This window comes from Littorina saxatilis, linkage group LG6 (assembly GCF_037325665.1).
Source record: "Littorina saxatilis isolate snail1 linkage group LG6, US_GU_Lsax_2.0, whole genome shotgun sequence".
Lineage (NCBI taxonomy): Eukaryota > Metazoa > Mollusca > Gastropoda > Littorinimorpha > Littorinidae > Littorina > Littorina saxatilis.
The window spans coordinates 29,631,157-29,651,039 of record NC_090250.1 but is presented as its reverse complement, the minus strand read 5'-3'; the positions used below and the strand labels follow the sequence as shown (position 1 = coordinate 29,651,039).

The 19,883-nt window shown below is 43.0% G+C and overlaps 1 protein-coding gene across 2 annotated transcripts in view; it reads right to left on the bottom strand.

Moving 5' to 3' along the window:
- LOC138968961 (teneurin-m-like) overlaps positions 1–19,883 on the bottom strand; it is a 118,254-nt gene that overhangs the window by 12,584 nt on the left and 85,787 nt on the right. For both annotated transcript variants that reach the window (XM_070341643.1, XM_070341645.1), the window contains 10 exons: positions 12,737–12,856; positions 11,693–11,969; positions 10,923–11,190; positions 10,247–10,387; positions 9,022–9,274; positions 8,368–8,603; positions 7,471–7,628; positions 6,924–7,088; positions 5,619–6,447; positions 2,313–2,623 (listed from right to left, as the gene is read on the bottom strand). In XM_070341643.1, the coding sequence (XP_070197744.1) occupies positions 2,313–2,623; positions 5,619–6,447; positions 6,924–7,088; positions 7,471–7,628; positions 8,368–8,603; positions 9,022–9,274; positions 10,247–10,387; positions 10,923–11,190; positions 11,693–11,969; positions 12,737–12,856 (2,758 nt within the window). The remainder of the gene's footprint in view (positions 1–2,312; positions 2,624–5,618; positions 6,448–6,923; positions 7,089–7,470; positions 7,629–8,367; positions 8,604–9,021; positions 9,275–10,246; positions 10,388–10,922; positions 11,191–11,692; positions 11,970–12,736; positions 12,857–19,883) is intronic.

Here is a 19,883-nt window from a genome sequence, read left to right as displayed (position 1 = left end):
TTTGGTTAAATAATTGGATGCAATGATTTTAATGACCATGAAATGAAGAATGCATGATGGCCAAAATGTGCATTCATCCACCCCTTCCCCGACCATTTCTGATATTATTTGTAGTGTATATACAATCCATTATAATGGTCTCAGTAGACGGTAGCTATTAATTAATACAATGCTTTAATTCATCAGTGCAATTTTCTAAATCAATTTTTTCTTTCAATTGAAACAATACATATGTTTGTTTGACTGGGCCAAATACAACACTAACCACCTTCAGCAGCAGCAAAGATTGCACATTCTCAGCAAGAATAGTCGCTGACTAAAAATAAATGAAACAGATGAAAAAGTTACCAAACTAAAAAGTGGTTAATCTTTATTACATCAGCCGTTTAAATGCTACTGCATGTCAGTTAAAATGTTAAAACTAGGAACTACGTCACTGTACTAATAAGAGACTCATCAGGCAACGGCACAACAAAGTTATGAATGGCAATATATCAGTAGACAGCCTTTGATTTTAATCTTTTACCCAAAATACCTAGAACTTAAGGTAATTAAATGTAGCAGAAAAGCTAACTCAAACAAAACCATGCAATATCATTTGATTAGTCACTTTACTTTTTACACCTTGCTCTCAGAGATGTTTTTTTGGGTCAAATATCCCAGAAAAATTACATTGTTTTGTGAGTGTCTATGAACCAGTATGTGCGTTTTTGCATCCAAACGCACCAAACACATGACAGCGGAAGCAAATCTACCATCTCTGAGAGTAGGATTACTCAAGCAAAATAACAACAATAATCGCAGCCTCACATCAACCTCATTGCAAGCTAGCCAACTGAACCATGGCATGATCTTCATTTTGCTACGATGCCCTGATGATTTGTCAAGTGTACAATCGCTATAATGGATCCGTTTACTGCAAGCAACTGCTAGGTAAGCCAAAATGAACAATGAAATTCTAAATCCATACATGGATGAAGTTAGCAAAATGACATGATCTCAGGAAATGACACTTTTTAGTAATGATGTATCACTAACAAATGTGATGGCATTCAATTTAACTGACATTCATTTATCATGCCAAACATTTGTTAAATTTATGACTTCTTTTACAATATGAAACTGTCAATGCTCAGGCCCTAGATTTGCTTGCGTTTTTTCTCAAAATTAATGTGTGAACAAGTTAACAGTTATAACTTTCTTAAATCTGCTATTTGTCAACCTTAAATCTTTTTTTCTTCTTTCAAATTTGAACATGGAATTATGTATACGGATTTCTCTCCCTAATTCTTCAACCCAAAGACAATCAAGAAAGTCTAACATCTATATTTATGTGTTTTTACATTTAGTCAAGTTTTGACTAAATGTTTTAACATAGAGGGGGGAAATCGAGACGAGGGTCGTGGTGTATGTGTGTGTGTGTGTGTGTGTGTGTGTGTGTGTCTGTGCGTGTAGAGCGATTCAGACTAAACTACTGGACCGATCTTTATGAAATTTGACATGAGAGTTCCTGGGAATAATATCCCCGGACGTTTTTTTCTTTTTTTCGATAAATACCTTTGATGACGTGATATCCGGCTTTTTATAAAAGTTGAGGCGGCACTGACACACCCTCATTTTTCAATCAAATTGATTGAAATTTTGGCCAAGCAATCTTCGACGAAGGCCGGACTTTGGTATTGCATTTCAGCTTGGTGGCTTAAAACCTAATGAATGAGTTTGGTCATTAAAAGTCGGAAACTTGTAATTAAAATTATTTTTTTATTAAACGATCCAAAAACAATTTCAACTTATTCTTCGTCATTTTCTGATTCCAAAAACTTATACATATGTTATATTTGGATTACAAACAAGCTCTGAAATTTAAAAATATGAAAATTATGATTAAAATCAATTTTTCGAAATCGATTTAAAAACAATTTCATCTTATTCCTTGTCGGTTCCAGATTCCAAAAACATAGATATTATATGTTTGGATTAAAAACAAACTCAGTAAGCTAAAAAGAATAGACATACAGAAAAGCGTGTTATCCTGCTCAGTGCGACCACTACCGCACTATTCTGCATGGCTTGTCGATTTCACTGCCTTTGCCACGAGCGGTGGACTGACAAAACTATGAGTATGTGGTCTTGGTGAAAAAAGCAGTGCGTTCAGTTTCATTCTGTGAGTTCGACAGCTTGACTAAATGTTGTTATTTCGCCTTACGCGACTTGTTTCTTGATTTCTTTGACAAACATATTGGCCAATTTAGAGTCAATGAGGTTGAAGTGTAACTGACTGCGTGGGTAAGGTCTTGCAGACTCACACATACCAACAGGGCTTTCTCCTTGATGCCTTCTTCATGCGAGTCATGCAAGCGAGACAGCGCGCCTACCCGCATACGGTGACCTATCTTCTCAACGATGCGGCTCTGGCGTGTTCGCCTCTTGCGTCGCAGGTAGAAGCGCCACTCCAGACGGTGCATGTAATGATCGGGGACGATCACCTTGCGCTTGTAGTGCATGCGGTGCTCATTCTCCATGATGGGATGACCCCCCGTCTCTATGGCAACAGTCAGGTTGCTAGGGAATACCACCACCACGGCGCCGTCAGGCAGGTATGTCACCTTGGTCTGAGTGGTGCCTGTTATTTGGAGGAGAAAGTTGAAGAGTTTTTGTTAGTTTTTACAGCGTAACCAATTAATTATTTTCTTATTTGTTCTTTTCAGTTGGGCAGTTCATAGTTGTCAACGATTGAGTATCCTTATACTGCCCTTTTTTAATGGGGAAAAGTAGAAAGAAAAGACAGTATTATCAGAATGAAAAATTCATTTACTAAAAAACAAAAACAGGCGGACAAAGACAACCAAACTGGAGAAACTCTTTAACAATTTCTCAATTTTAATGTACAATTTTCCAGGAAAAAAAAAAAAAAAGATTGAGGGAAATTCGTCCACAGAAAAACAAAACAAAAGAAGAAATTTGACTTTTTGTTATGTTCTAAAACACTCAGCAAAGACAAATATGAACTACCCCTACATAACATGCTCGCGATAAGCCCATCCCTATGCCAGATACTAGCTCTGCTGTTGTTTTCTTCCACATTTCCAACGAAAGCTACATCCAATTAGATTATTCATTTTAGAAGCACACCGAACATAGCTTTAACAGCATCATCTGTCATGTCTACAACTACACAAAACTTAACACAGGCAATAGTATGTTTAGGACACCAAAAGCTGTTCGGACTTTTCTTGTTTGCAGCCCTCCCTGCCAAAGTGACGGCTGACATGAAGACAAAGAGTAGCATTTAGGGTTAAAGACTGGAACAAAGGATGAAACAGAACTACCGGCTATCTAAACCAGAACACTGTTATTGCCATAGAAAACCACACTCATTCACAATTGCAAGAGCTTCTTTTCCTGCTTTTGCCACCAAACTGAAACAATTATGCCTTTTGCTGTTAAATAAACTTTCAGTCAAGTTGATCAACCTGTGTAAAGCATTTGTAGAACATCCTGGTTTAGATTTAAATGTCATCAAGCTTTGTCGTCAGAAGCCTAAGTTTTCATGACAATCTAAAGCAACTCTTGCATTCAGACTATATGCATACTGTCAACAAAATAATCTTGACAAGACTCAGTAGAAAATATATGAGACTTAAGAAAAAAATAAATATATTCGGAACTGTGGTGGCCAAGCATTTGTTAGCAATCAAAAGAGAGATAGACGGAAAAAAATAAATTCCACTAGATTACCGTATATGATGTTCGGTAAACAGAAACGAGAGAAAATGAGTAACACCCAAAGAAACAGTGAAGTAAAACCAGAGAAGTTTTGATGCAATCTCAAGGAGCGGCAATGATTATATGTAAGTCTGCAAGCAGTTAGTAAGGTTATGTATGAGTTCGCCATTCAAAGCCAAAAGTCACCAAGAAGTTAAATGTTATGAAAAACCAAGTCCAAACCATGCAAGAAGGAGTCGTAAACAATTAACTCAAAGGAGTATATATGTTGGATACAGAGAGTTATGCAATGAAAGAAGTTGAAGCCATTCTTCTAAATGTAAAAGAGATCACGCTCATGCTGAGAAACGAAGCCGACAAACTCTCACTCAAAGTTGCATGCTAGGAAAAATTACGCATATTGGTTAGTCATGTGACATAGGGCTAGGCTTATCTAGGAGCTGAGAGACGATTTTTTTTTTCTAAAGCAAATGAAATATTTACCAGATGGCTAGGGCTACCAAACAGACCATCACATTTTTTCAATATCAAAAGCTTTAATGGTGCTAAAACACGTTTAACTACAATTGCCCTGAACCATTGCTACATATATCATGAAAGCAAAACATTCACAACAAATTTAACATCGCTTTACTCTCTTAATTACTGCATAAACTTTCAATCAAACAAACACATTTATTTCTAATCTGAAGGCATTGTCTAGAAATCAAATAAACTTCAATCATTACATTTAATGTGGTATTTAACTAGCAAAACTGAATGATTCTCAAAATTGAACTCTGAACTGCAAAGAAATCATGATAAAAGGAGTGAAAAAAGGACAATCAAACTGCAACCTTGGTCATGCAAAGTAAATACTTTTAGTAGAAGATTCTTTAAACAAAAGAAATGAACAAAACAGAACCATCCATTACACTTTTTACAGATATGACATTACAATACTATTAAAACAGCACTTTATACTTGCTGGTAATGAACTGAAAACCAAATTATGTACAATGTACATACATATTTCTAGATCAATTTTACTCTAACATACACATTCCAGCATAAATTTTGCTCTTCAATATATATGATGGGCTTAAAGCATATTTTTATCATTTGGCATTACTAAATCATGAACAATTCAGTTAAATACAATAAAACTGTTTTTTGAAGTCAATTCTGTCTCAATGACTTATTTTTAAGATGTACCAAGGTTGGAGTTTACATGTCAAAGCCCTCTTCCCCAGCGTCCAAATCTTTGTGAGGATGGATTAAAGTTTGAAATTCAATTTTTTCCAAATTTGAAAACACTGCCTTACTGGGGACAAATTTACTTGAAATAAAGAAAAGCATTTACTTTCTTAAAGGGCAATTCCGGAATTGTTTCACAATGCCCTGTTCGAAGTCAACCAAAATTTAAAATAATTCCACAATAATGTCTTTAAAATTTTGATTTTTAGTGGGGGAAAAGACTGCAACAACTGGATGTTGCAGGTTTTGAAAGGATCAAAGCAGATGCTGAGACATTTTTATTGTGATAAAGAGATTCTAAAAGGCAGTGTTCCTAAAATGGTGGAGGCAATCTGTGCAGTGAAATGTCACTGCTTGTTCCATCAAAGTTGTAACATTTTTATTTGAGTCAGTCTCAACAGTGAACTTTTACCATTTCATGAAACTACTCAAGCTTTCTCATCCTCACAAATCGGGGAAACCCACCACCAGACCTAAGTCTTTTTATGGTTAAAACCTAGGGACGGACGCTCAAGGAAGGGAAAAGGGCTTGCGGTGATAAAAACACAGAAGGTGGAGTCGCAAGCCAAACTTGCCATGCATGACTGATTGCACGCTCCCATAGGTCGCCATGGCCACCACATCGCTCCTATCAGTAGTGACATGAACTATGGAACCTGTGGCGTTCACGTCCGTCTCCAGTAGCGTGACGGCTCCGGTGGGCTGTGAGATGCGTTGCAGCCTGCCCATGGCGTCGTACTGGTAGTTGAACGTCTGCCCGTTGGCCAGGTGCTTGGACTCCAGCAGCTCCGTGTTGTCCATGTAGGTGAAGGTCGCCGTCAGGTTGTCCGGGGCGTGGAAGCGGTACAGCCGTCGTCGGTTGTCCATGATGAGCTGACAGGTGGCGTTGTTAGGGGTGATGATGGTCTTGGCCAGGGACTGGTAGTCACGCTTGATCTGGATCTTGTTGGTGGCGCTGTCCTCCGTGGCCACCAGCCTCCCGTAGGAGGAGAAGACGTTGTAGGTGAAGTTGTACATGTACTGGTTGGTCAGGATGTTGATGGTGTGCTTGTGCTGGCCGAAATAGTTGAAGACGTAGATCTCCTGGGTTTCTGGAGACACCACCTCATAGCTGCGTGCCTGCAGTGTGGGGAGCTGGGACACGATGGAGAACACCCTCAGATTGCCCATGTCGGCCAGGTGAAGGACCCCGTCGGGCGTCACAGTGATGGAGGTAGGGTCGCTGAACAAAGCCTGAGCGGCCAGAAGCTCTCTGGGGTCGTAGCACTTACACCGGTCGGTCTGCCTGCAGTCACACTTGGACTTGGCTCCAGCGAAGTGGTGGATGTGACCGTCAGTGGAGACCACGCGGACACGGTTAATGTGGTGCGTGTCGCTCTCCACGATGTATAGGTCGCCGTGAGGACCAAAAGTGATACTTTCTGGTGAGACTAGTGTGACATGGTCTGCGATGCTGGATGCCTGTTCGTCGTCGGCTAACACTCCCTAGAAGAAACAATTCAGTATTATATCATACACGAGTGCATGCATGCACATCAGAAAACTTTGGCTGTATTTTTTTCTCTGGACTGTGCCATTCAAAATAAGTTCTGACGAAACTTTCCTTGATCTATAGTTTATTTAGCAACATGTTTATCGACGTTACATGTATTCAAGCACATAATCCTACGTTTAGTGTTAAACAATTGCATTATGAGTGTATGTAAATGTTATCTGTAATTACCTGTTGTATGAAGGATCAGTTACAATGACGGCTACACTTGTTGAACTGGCTAGCTTTATATAATGTCAAGATTCTGTGCAATGTACTGGCAAATGAACCTTCCACACACACGCATTCAAGCACACACACACACACACACACACACACACACACACACACACAGACACACACACACACACACACACACACACACACACACACGTCAGATACAGATCTAGTGAAAAAGTCTAACACCTACCTGTGGCAGGAAGCTGGTGTGCCTGAGGGGACAGTAGAAGGGCCGTCCAGCCACCGTGACCAGCTTGAAGTCAGAGGTCAGTTTGAGCACAATGCTGTGGTCAAGGATGTGAAGGCTGTCATCCAGGGGGTTGATGGCTAAAGCCGTTGGCCACTTTAAGCTTACCTGTCACAAAAAGAAATAATTACAAATACTCAGCCACTCTTTCACTGATTTCATCTTCAGCAACAGAAGTCCATTTCACGACAGTCATTTTTTAGTCCGTGCTGTGATAACTCAGTACGGTCTAGTGATAGTACATATAGATGCCAAGAAATGTTGTGATCATCAAGGTGTTAAATGTTTCCTGAGGGCCTCCTGCTCTGGTCGATAACAAAAAAATAACCATCACCATTCCTGCCCTAGTAGTTCCATCATGGGTTTTTTACAGACTGCCGCCATGAACTTAGAAAAATAACATTTACATCCTTCAATCAAATGATTTATGACAATTATTACTGATATTTAATTTTTTCTCAAGATGTGGAAAAGATGTTCAACTACTGACCCGCTCTGCAGACAGGATGTCATCGCAAGGCATTGGCGTCCAGTCGCGTGGTTGCTCCTGGGAGCCAATCAGAGTGCTGATGATTCCGTCGGGAGTGATGCGACGAATGTTGGGTCCGTCAGCCACGTAGATCACTCCATCCTTGCTGATAGCGATACCTGATCCCAAGCAACATTTCTCATAGGTTAATTTGAGCAATATAACCAATGCATTTTTGTTTGTTTGTTTGCTTAACGCACAGCCGACCACGAAGGGCCATATCAGGGCGGTGCTGTTTTGACATATAACGTGCGCCACACACAAGACAGAAGTCGCAGCACAGGCTTCATGTCTCACCCAGTCACATTATTCTGACACCGGACCAACCAGTCCTAGCACTAACCCCATAATGCCAGACGCCAGGCGGAGCAGCCACTAGATTGCCAATTTTAAAGTCTTAGGTATGACCCGGCCGGGGTTCGAACCCACGACCTCCCGATCACGGGGCGGACGCCTTACCACTTGGCCAACCGTGCCGGTAACCAATGCATTAATGAGCGAGAAGGTTTATACATGTAAACATGAATGCACCCAATAATGATAGTAGAATTTCCATCCCTGGGACTGATTCTGTGGTCCTGGTCTCACATCTGAGGTATCTAAGCCTAATTGAAACAGGCAGTCGCAGGTTATAAAATCATTTCACAGTTTCTTCTTATCTGGTGCAACACAACTTCACCAATATAAGTTACTAATTTCCCTCCCTGACACTGATCTCACACACCAATCTTAACGCCTCCATAGTACCTTATCCTTCTCTCAGTCTCAGCGGCATCCACTTTTCTTCACTATCGACAACACGACTACCCTGTTTCTACTCTCCTCGATTGTCCCAGAGAATTTGACCAGTACACTTACCTTTGGGGTATCTGAGCTTGGCCTGAATGGCAGGTCCACCATCTCCACACAGATCCTCCTCGCCTGGCGTGCACTCTTCTCCGTTGCCCGCCACGTCCTCGTAGTTGTCCAGCAACGACCGCACGGGGCCCATGGTCTTGACCCGGATGATCTTGTGCGACATGAAGTCGGAGATGTACAGGCGACCGTCCACTGGGCTCACCGTCATGTGGAACTTGTAGGGCGTCGTTTTTGTGCTAGTAAGAGGGACATGAGTAAAAATTGAAATGAGATTTAATTTTTTTTTTTTTTAAAGATGTTTCTGTTGAAATGACTGTTTCAGATACGTTAGACAAGATATTGCAACCTGCAAGATAGGCTAACGTGACTACACAACAATTAAACTGATCTTTTGTGGCAGGAATTAAAAGCCCAACAATTGCTTAAAAAAAAGCTAGAATTAGACGTCTACAAATTACAGAACATCTTTAAAAGTAACAAAAAGAAATGGTAAAACACACCATTTAATTCAAACAACGGAATAGAAATCATTCATCTACCTAAGCAATGTACAGCCTACATCAGAAACTATTTCAGCAGTAATCAGCAATCTCATAAAACTATACTACCAAACAATTACTAAACCCACAATATTTCAACAACTCCAACACTCACCTCATTTCCAGGATACTGGCAATCTCCTCCCTATCCGGAGAGAGTTTACGGATAAAGTTGTAGTCCCCCAGGTAGAGCGAGCCGTCCAAGCCGCTGGCCAGAGCCACTGGAGCCAGGAGACTGTTGTCCTGCGCCGGCCCATTGCAGCCATCACAGTTCAGCTTGCGCCGCTCTCCGTTACCCAGAATGTTGACCAGTGTTTTGGGTTTCTCCTTCAGGTAGATGTTGGTCCCATCTCCCTTGTGCAGAATACCTGTTTGACAAGTGAAAGAAGGCTGTAAAAAGGGAAGCTAGCTGTACGTATAAGTACTTTCTGTGATGGAGATATGCCTGTGGGACCAGCCGAAAGTGTATCCCTACATTGCAGGTGGCATGTCACGTCAGGTAGATTTTGGTCTGGATAATAAATGTCCTGCATTTGGACGTGTCTACTCACCGGGTGCAGGTGCCAATATATTTCAAACCTTAACCAAATAGGAGGAAGCTTTAATATTCACTTTTCGAGACAACTACCATCTTTAAAGGTGGTCGTCTACATTTTTGCTTTTTTTCAATAATCTTATGGTTAGATTTCGCTAAAAAGTTATGTCAGATGATGAATGAACCATGGGGAAAAAAGTTATAGAAAAAAAAAAAATAATTATGTAAAAAAAGATTTTATTTTTGGGTAGCGTGACTCACGCTTCCAATATTTTTTTTCTGTTTGCTGAGAACATGTGCTTTGCCTAAAAATACTGACCAATCAAATTCATGTCACTATGCTTATAGCCACGCCCAAACAAGTGCAGCAACAGTTTGACACTGGAGCGCTGTCCACGCTTTTTTTTAAACGCACGAAATGCACGGGATTTGAGAGGAGTTTTGCGCTTGGCATTTTCCAAATAAGGATATCCTACTATGAGTACTACGCTGGAATACTACCATGAATTTTCAAACGGCTACACTGGCTTCGTCTTTCCTGATCGAAAGGGGGTGTATTGTTGATATTTGTAGATAATAGACTGCATTTTAATGGTCAAATGGCGATTTCGGTATAAAAATGTAGACAAGGACCTTTAATCTGGATATCCTGAAAAATACAAATTACACTGGTTCCATCCGTGAGAAACACGTTTGGCTTCGTTTACTCTTGTTGACTTGCAGTCCGTTTTTCTAGCTTGTCAATGCGAGATAATGGTCTCCGTTCATATGTCAGAATAAATAAGTCTGGCAGCTTCTGTCTCACCTTCCTGGTAGTTGTACATGTGATGGATGTCCAGGTTCCATCCCCCGATGTGAGATGCTGTCAGATCGTAGCCGTTGACCGTGGTGCTGCGTGTCTCCCAGAACGTGTATTCACAGCCTTGGTACTGGTAGCCCACGTACACTGGAATACAAGTTCAACAGACGTGAGTGACACTCTTATCTTTCTTGGTTTTGAAACTTTTATCCTCAGTTCTTATCATACCTGCTGATTCCTTACTCTGAAAGAAATCTTACTGATTATTTAAATTCTTAAACTCATCACAATCAGGTTCTTCATACCCGACTCCTGGCAAACTTTGAACAGTACTTTTTAGGAAGAAAAATTTAAGACTCGGGATTCAAAATCTGAAAAGAAAAGATTGAAACCTCAGAATACTCAATAATAAATGAGAATTATAGGAAACCACTCTCCTGGTGCCTTGGGTAATCCAAAGCATTCGATGAACAAGTGATCTTCAGCCTCAAGTCTATTTTCTAACTAAAAAGATGCATCACACTACTTTTTTGTCCGTTTCATTTTTGGCCACTTCTTCTGCATATCCCATGATGGACACTCATGTTTTTCTTGCATGAGTGAATTTTTATGTGCATGAACATTTTTACCCCGTCATCTAGGTGGCCATACGCCAATTTCAGGGGATCTTTTCACCACTCACCTCTAGCAGTGACGATGCCGTACACCTTCTGCTTGTAAGCATTGAGGCGGTTCCAGGCAAAGGTGTACTTGAGGTTGGGATCCGCCTCAAAGACTTTCTCCAGCACCACCCCCTCCACTGCCGCACGCAGGTGAACCAGTCGCAGAGCGCGAGGAACCGTGTCTGGCGTCATCTGGATGCGCACCAGCGACATGTAGCCAGCAGCCTCACTGCTGTGGTAGACCAGGTGCACGTCTGTGCCAGGCAGGGGGATGCTCTCTTGCAGTACCTGTTGGAAAAATAGTACACCTCTGTAAGCTTCGACAGGAAAAAACGAATAAGTTCAGTTCACTGTTTAGATGTGCGGCACTGTGTCGATCATTGAAGTGCAATTGAAGTACAATTGAACCCTCCTTTTAAAACCTTCAAAAATCTGTGAAAATACAGTCTTAAAAAAGGGGGGGGGGGCTTAAAATGAAGGTCTTAAAAGTGGGTTTCACTGTCACATATAAGGTTCATATTAAAGTATTACTGCTTCTTGCAGGGAGAAGAAGGTAGTACATGTAATACAGACGTTTTATATTGCTTTACTATTTTCAATAACATTTTTACTTTGATGTTTAAATACAGTGGCACAGTGCAAACTTTGCCTCCACATTTTTTCAGAGCCACCAATACCACACGATGACAGCTACTCTCCCTTGGTTCAGATCATTTCTCTGCAAGCACACTGCCTGTCGGAAAACATGCATCCATTCAACATAATGCCAGCTTTATCATAATAACCCTACCTGTGACTCAGGTATGATGGTGCTGTGATCGGGGCAAGCTCCAAGCTGCGTGTGTTGCCAGGTAGACAAAACCACAGGGCGCAGGTGATAGTGGGGGTGCTCTGCCGTGCAGTCGTTAGGGGTGATGGGAGGCGTGGTCTGGTCCAGCGCCATGTACACTGTATCCATGGTGATGATCTGGTTCCAGGGCACCAGCACGCTGGCAGTCACGGAGCGGAAGGGGTCACGCATCAGCTCCAGTTTGACCGAACCACCACCGTTGACCAGAATGTCAAACCTGGCGAGAAAAATTTAATTGTTGATATTTTATGTTACTTATCAATTTGTATGAATGAGAACATTATTTGTTTGGATATTACATGATACATTAAGTGCAGTGCAGAGTGAGAGAGAGAGAGAGAGAGAGAGAGAGAGAGAGAGAGAGAGAGAGAGAGAGAGAGAGAGAGAGAGAGAGAGAGAGAGAGAGAGAGAGAGAGAGAGATATGCTCCTTTCCCAACAGTAACACTCTTCCACTGCAAGGGAAGCAACCTGATTGACAGACGTCTGATACAGAGTCATTCCCCTTGCACCACTGCAGCCAAGCTTGAGCTTCACTTCACTCTTGGCAGCATAGCTGTTGTAGTCATTTAGTCCAGTGCCAGTCTTCACGCTAAATCTCCGTGCTTGCGACCTTGACTTTTGTTCCTCTCTTACCCATATTCAAGGAACAAACTAGTTAGGCAGGGAGGGGGATGGCTCTTTATCACAGGAGAGCCCTCCCTCTCCAGACCGCCTTCCACCCCCTCCCACCTCAGCGAAAGTCTGAGGGCTTGGAACACATTTATACCTGCAATTAGGAAGACAAAAGACTGTGTAATGCAAACCCCGCCAGTGCACCCTATCCCCAGGGATAACAGCCCCAATTTTTATGAGGTGATTCCCCAAGGACATTAGAGTATACCAAATACTTCAAGTGATCACTTCATTTGCCCACGGTTCACACTCCTTTCTCAGTTGTAGAATAAAAATGTTGAGCAGAATGGACGAAAGCAATGACCACTTACTGTCCTTCCTTCCTGGAGAGAGTGAAGCCATACATGGGCTGAGTGACCACGCCCACTTTCACTCCAGCCAATGGCGTGCCGTCCAGCGTCTTGACCCGCCCTCTGATCACCGAAACCTGGCTGTAACACACAAAACATTTCTCTGTCATCTGATTGTAACACACAAAACATGTAGCTGTTATCTGACTGTAACACACAAAACAATTTTCTATCATCTGATTAGTTACAAAAGAGAGCAGCACAATCACAACATATTTTGACTAAAAAAACAATATTGATATATTCAGTCTCTGGCAACTGGCAGCCTGCAACACAGATATTTGCCTGTAATGGAAATGATAACAGGCACTTCCCATTTGAATCAATGAGAACAGTAACTGCAGTTACCCTGAACAAGTTCCACCCCAAAACAACGCAAGACATCCAAACAGATCAAACAGACAACAAGAAAGAGAGAGAGAGAGAGAGAGAGAGAGAGAGAGAGAGAGAGAGAGAGAGAGAGAGAGAGAGAGAGAGAGAGAGAGAGAGAGAGAGAGAGAGAGCGAGAGACAGAGACAGAAAGAGAGAGAGACAGAGACAGAGAGAGGGACAGAGAGAGAGAGAGAGAGAGAGAGAGAGAGAGAGAGAGAGAGAGAGAGAGAGACAGAGACAGAGACAGAGAGACAGAGAGAGCAGATGTCACATGAAATGCATAGTTTTTTTCACTGAAAAAAACAACAACACAAAACATGAGGCGGCTACATCACACACATCTTAGCATAAACACGGAAGCGGAAATGACTTCTGTCATATCATTAGTAAACCTATGGCTCCGAGTAAAGTGAAAGCCAAGGAACATCATTAAAAGACTATTCCGCTAGAGAGAGAGAGCGAGAGAGAGAGAGAGAGAGAGAGAGAGAGAGAGAGAGAGAGAGAGAGAGAGAGAGAGAGAGGGAGGGAGGGAGGGAGAGACACAGAGAGAGACAGAGAGAGACAGAGACAGAGAGAGAGAGAGAGACAGAGACAGAGACAGAGAGACAGAGAGAGCAGATGTCACATGAAATGCATAGTTTTTTTCACTGAAAAAAACAACAACACAAAACATGAGGCGGCTACATCACACACATCTTAGCATAAACACGGAAGCGGAAATGACTTCTGTCATATCATTAGTAAACCTATGGCTCCGAGTAAAGTGAAAGCCAAGGAACATCATTAAAAGACTATTCCGCTAGAGAGAGAGAGAGAGAGAGAGAGAGAGAGAGAGAGAGAGAGAGAGAGAGAGAGAGAGAGAGAGAGAGAGAGAGAGAGAGAGAGAGAGAGAGAGAGAGAGAGAGAGAGAGAGAGAGAGAGAGAGAGAGAGAGAGAGAGAGAGAGAAATCGACAGGCGTCACACTGAACAGAAAGACCCACATGTGGAAGAAATACTACAGACAGATACACTAAACAAACACAAAGAAAACCTGGACAACGAAACATGCTCGTGCCCTAACAAGAACACTAATATCTCAATCAGGACACCAGAGAGTGAAAGCTTAGCACGTGCGCAAAAAACTATCCCGACCCCAGAGTACAACCATCACGCAAACAGTTTACCACATGGCAGAGAACAAACATCTACAGGTTCACCACCAGGCCCGTATTTCACACACATGTCACAACAGTCTGCTTTTTGTGTGACAAGTTTCAAACGAATGACTCCGGCTCATCAAGACCAAGAAGTTCCTTTGAGGAGAAACAGCTTCCAGCGGATCTTAGGTCAAAAAGAAAAGAAGTGCTTGATGAAACCATAGACCATTTGGTCTATGATGAAACGGAGGAGGTGAAAAAGAAGAAATCGAGGAGGAGGAAGAAGGAGTTGAACGATTGTAGAGGAGGTTCAGAAGAGAGAGCCTCGAGGATATTTACAGCACATTATGCCATTTTGTCCGTTTGTTGCAAGTTTATACAATCATGTAGTTGTTAGAAACATAAGAATGCATTGGATTACTTTCGAATTACAACTCTAAATTCTGCATCTTGCAGTTCATAAATATGTATAGGTGACAAAATATGAGATACACATTTTTTTTTCTTTTTTCTATTGAATGTCGCTTGGGTAACTATTATTTCCATTTGGCCTTTCATCTTCTCTGATCAGGTTTCTTGAATTGCAAATCTTGAAATGGTGTGTCTTTACTTAATAACACCAACTCGACAAAACATACTGTTTTTGCTAGTTTTGAATCCCTGTAAAATCTCTCTCTATCTCTGTGTGTGTCTCTCCTCTGTTTCCCCCCTCTCTCCCCCTCTCTCACGTTGTCTCTCAATCTCTCTAGTCTGTCTCACCCTTTCAGTCGGAGCCATACACTATCCAGCTCTCCCAGTTCCCAATCACTCCCTCCACCCCTCTTTTTTCTCCCCACCCCCCATCCCCACACGACCCCCTCCCTCTCCCAAAGCCCATCTCTCTCATCACTGACAAGTTTCTCTTGCTACAAGCCCCGTCAGCAGCTCAGGTGGAACAACAGCGGGCTGCACAGAAGACAACACGAGGGATGGTGAGAGCTGAGAATGGCACCAACACACCTGGGCCACACTGCCCCTCCACACTGTAACCGGCACCTAACATCTTCTACAGCGTAGTGCTTAGAATATATTTGCCTGGACACTGCCTCCTTGAGACATTTTTGTACAGACTGTCGACTCCTTGAAGAAGAAGAAGAAGAAGAGGAACAACAATTTGGTAAATTGCTGTAGTAGTTAAGGAGTTATAAGCATTTTAATGGGTGGAAACCAAGCTCAGTGTCTGATTGGTTAAATTTGGGATGTGTTGAAAATCTCAACCAATCCGACCCGGCGCTTGTTTCCACCCACTTGGGCACTTTTAAGTGCATATCTCCCCAGGTGGGTGCAATCAAAGAGTAGGGGTACACTCTTTGGTGCAATGCAGACGGGACAGGAGACACGGGCGGTGAGAGGTGCAGACTGCAACAACACAGCTGGCACTACAACTCCCCTCAACACTACACCATGCCTCCTGCCTCCCCAAAAAAACACATCAAAGCATGTCGGGGGTGAGGAAAGAAGGGGGGGGGGGGAGGTGTGTGTGTGTTTTCCTGTGCATGGGGCGAGGGACGGTTGGGGGAAGGGGGGGGGGGGGGGGGGGGGTGGAGATGACAGAATCGACCTAAACAATTGCTGTCGGGCACACTGGAAGATCAGGAATTGGAGATGGGAGCAAGATATTGGGGTAGAGACACTTATTTTGTTTGTTTGTTTGTTTGCTTAACGCCCAGCCGACCACGAAGGGCCATATCAGGGCAGTGTTGCTTTGACATATAACGTGCGCCACACACAAGACAGAAGTCGCAGCACAGGCTTCATGTCTCACCCAGTCACATTATTCTGACACCGGACCAACCAGTCCTAGCACTAACCCCATAATGCCAGACGCCAGGCGGAGCAGCCACTAGATTGCCAATTTTAAAGTCTTAGGTATGACCCGGCCGGGGTTCGAACCCACGACCTCCCGATCACGGGGCGGACGCCTTACCACTAGGCCAACCGTGCCTGTCATTATCCTTTGGTAAAACAACAACAACAACAACACTTTTTTAATTTTTTTTTTTAGCACAGACAATCATGGGGGCTTAACAAGGGGTTGAGGAAGAGGCGTGGGAAAAACATTTAATCTGTAAAATCAATTATGCCATGTTCATTCGCCTTAAAATATTTTCTATGTGTATCGTGTAACTTCCTCCGTCAAATTAACAGCAAGCTGACACGCTGTATTAAACATCCTAGTCCTCAGATGAGAAAACCCAACCAGCGTTTAAAAGGCTTTTAAAGTATCCACCGAATGTAATGATCCGTTTGAATGCGGAAAGTTGGACATCAGTTATTAGAATCAAAAACCTATGATTTCGCTAGTACAGTGCAAAGTTCAAGTGCTTCCGCATCTGAGTCATTCGATCGCTTCCAACACTTCAGAAGGCAGTTTCCAAACCAAACCCAAATTATATCCCTTTTACACCCCCCTCCCCCCTCCAATTTCTTTGAGTGTAACAGACCTGCGTTATGTTGTGAAAGAAATCATTTCTGGCTTACATGCAAGACTCCCGTCCTCGTTAGCCCTAACAGTCTATAACCCCCCCCCCCCCCCCCCTCCTTGTATCTCCCCTCTCGCCATCCCCTGACAAAAACTTTCATCAGTCTAGTTTCACCCATCGTCAGCAATTGTCTCCAACATGCTTATTTATTCTTCTCCAACGTGCAGAAAGGCAGGCAACACGCTACCACAGAGGTGGAGGCGGATGAATACAATCGAGCTGTTCTGGCGTCAAGGAGACAGGACTGGCAAAGAGACCGGAGAGGGAATCTGCTTTTCGTTTCTTTACTTATCTCTCTCTCTCCCCCCTGTGGGGAATTTCATTACCTTCACTCATGTCAACCCTAATCACCGTAAAACTAGCCTCTAAAGGCTAAACACCCTACGTCCGATGTGTCTGGAAACACCTCCGCGCTGAGGGGTTTTGCAACCAGCGGAGCATAGATAAAGAGGGAAAAAAAATTCGGCTCGCGCGGCAGCAAGCACTATGTCTCTAGACTGTATAGTTTTCATGCCCACAAGATCGAGGGAGGAAAATGTCTACCGTGTCTGTTTTCTTCAAGTCTGCTTTTCTTCTTCTGTAATTTCCCTTTCCTTGTCAACGTTTTTAATGTGGGCTAATTGTTCCAAAAAGAGAGAGAGAGAGAGAGAGAGAGAGAGAGAGAGAGAGAGAGAGAGAGAGAGAGAGAGAGAGAGAGAGAGAGAGAGAGAGAGAGAGAGAGAGAGAGAGAGAGTTTACGAACAAGCTTACGAACAAGCTTTTTCTTGTTCTCGACATCACAGAACCCCCATGAGAAGTTGTTTTCGATTACTGTTTCCTGTTTCTCTTGCGCAGCCGACTAGAGTAAGAGAGGTTATCTATGCGCAAGGGAGCTAACTGCAAGCGGCGTCAAATTAAAACTGACGTGCACAGCTCTTAGAACCACAAACACTGCATGTTTTCTTTTAAGCTGCAGATAGCAAAAAACTCATCGCTTGTCGTAAAATGTTTTCAACTTGCAATTTTTTTAATTTTTTATTTCACGGAGATGTGGATCAGCACAGGTTTCTAGTTTCGAATATAACGAAATCTCTGTTGATAGAAACTGAGCATCCTGTTGATTTTTTGTCTCCCCAATCTGGGTATACTGGATCGAGTTTAAAAGCTTCAAGTTGCTGGTAATTAAGGAGAAGTTAAAGGAATAGCTCTTCCTCTCTTCTTGCCGATTTTAGGCAAGGGTTGTTAGGCACAAAAAAAATAGTCTGTTTACGGTAACCCGACCGACCCTATTTTTTTCGCGCGACCCAAGACTCTTTTTTGGCATTTGGGAAAAAAAAAAAAAAAAAAAGTTTTTTGTTTTGTTTTGCAAAATAACGTAAAAATATGGTTTTTTGGAAAAAAAAAAAAACAAATCCCGACCTACCGACCCTATTTTTTGGGCCTATGTTACCGTAAACAGACCTATTTTTTTTTGGCCTTAGTGCTCCTTACTCCTTCTGTAGCCCCCATCCTCACGCCCCGTCCAACCTAATTCTCTTTTTCTTGCACTCTCTTTTCACTTTCTTCCACTCTTATCTCCAGGTAATTAGCGCATTTTTGCTCTCTCTCTGTGTTCCAAAACTGGTGTAGAGAATAAGCAAGCCCACAAAAGAGGGAAGCGCCGGTAATACGATTATGACAAACACGCCTGGCTTTGTGGAGAGGAGACTGGGCTGAAGACAAAAAAGGAGTCAGGTGTTGCAGGTATTTTACCGCTGAATGGCCAACAAACAGCTGTAAGGGAGAGAGAGAGAGGTTGAGAGAGGGAGAGTGGGAGAGAGAGAGTGAGGGGGGGAGAGAGATGGGAGGGAGAGAGAGAGAGGGAGAGAGAGGAAGAGGGAGAGAGAGAGAGAGAGAGAGAGAGAGAGATGGGAGGCAGAGAGAGAAAGAGAAAAAGAGACAAAGAGGGAGAGAGAGAGAGAGAGAGGGTGGGAAAGTTTGGAGGAAGAGAGGGAGACGGAGAGAGGGAGACGGGGAGAGAGGGGGAGAGAGAGGGAGGGAGAGGGAGAGAGAGAGAGAGAGAGAGAGAGAGAGAGAGAGAGAGAGAGAGAGAGAGAGAGAGAGAGAGAGAGAGAGAGAGAGAGAGAGGGGGGGCAGACAGAGAGAGGGGAAAACAGAGGCAGAGACACAAACACGCTTTCAAAGTCGGCAGGTCTCTACATCCTGCGTCGTTTTTCAAAGTTTAAACTTCTGTTTCTGCGTGTTGGAAAACTGATGAGGAAGGGTGAAGAAGAGGAATCTGGGAGGGAGGGAGGAGGGAGGGAGGAGGGAGAGGGGGGAGAGGGAGAGGCGAGAGAGAGAGAGAGAGAGAGAGAGAGAGAGAGAGAGAGAGAGAGAGAGAGAGAGAGTTAGTTCTCAGCTCGCAAAATAGTATTATCATCCTATCATCATCCACAAAATAAATCGAGCAGAAAGTCCCGGATGTGAAGAAGGCGGGAAAAGCCAAGAGAGGGGAAAGGAGCTGTACAGCAACATGATAAATAAATACATGAAATAAAAATCTTTGGGTCACACATCAGGCCATCAAATCCAACCATAACCAACCAATGAACCAACTTGACCACAGCACAAACACACACGATCAGCACAAACCAGGCGACACAGAGATCCCAGGAACTCGCGTCGATCATCACTGACTGAACCAACCAACCAATCAGCCAACGCATGCAGCAGGTTATCATAACACAGAAAGGTCAACTCTACTTATCCATCCTTCCAATGAAACCTCGTCTGGTGTTCGCTGTTTTCATCTGGACGTTGTAGTTGTGTCTGCATCCCCCCCCCTCCCGTCTTACCTTCTCCCCTCTCTGTGTCTATACTATGTACGTGCCAGTTTGGATTATTATGCCAAACCTAAAGCCTTTTGAAATAAAGTTCTGAGTTCTCTGTCTCTCTCACTCACTCACTCTCTCTGTAAAACAGACTGTCATAAAGACTCCCTGTCTCTCACTCACTCTCTCTGTAAAAAAAACAAGTCGCGTAAGGCGAAAATACAATATTTAGTCAAGTAGCTGTCGAACTCACAGAATGAAACTGAACGCAATGCAACGCAGCAAGAC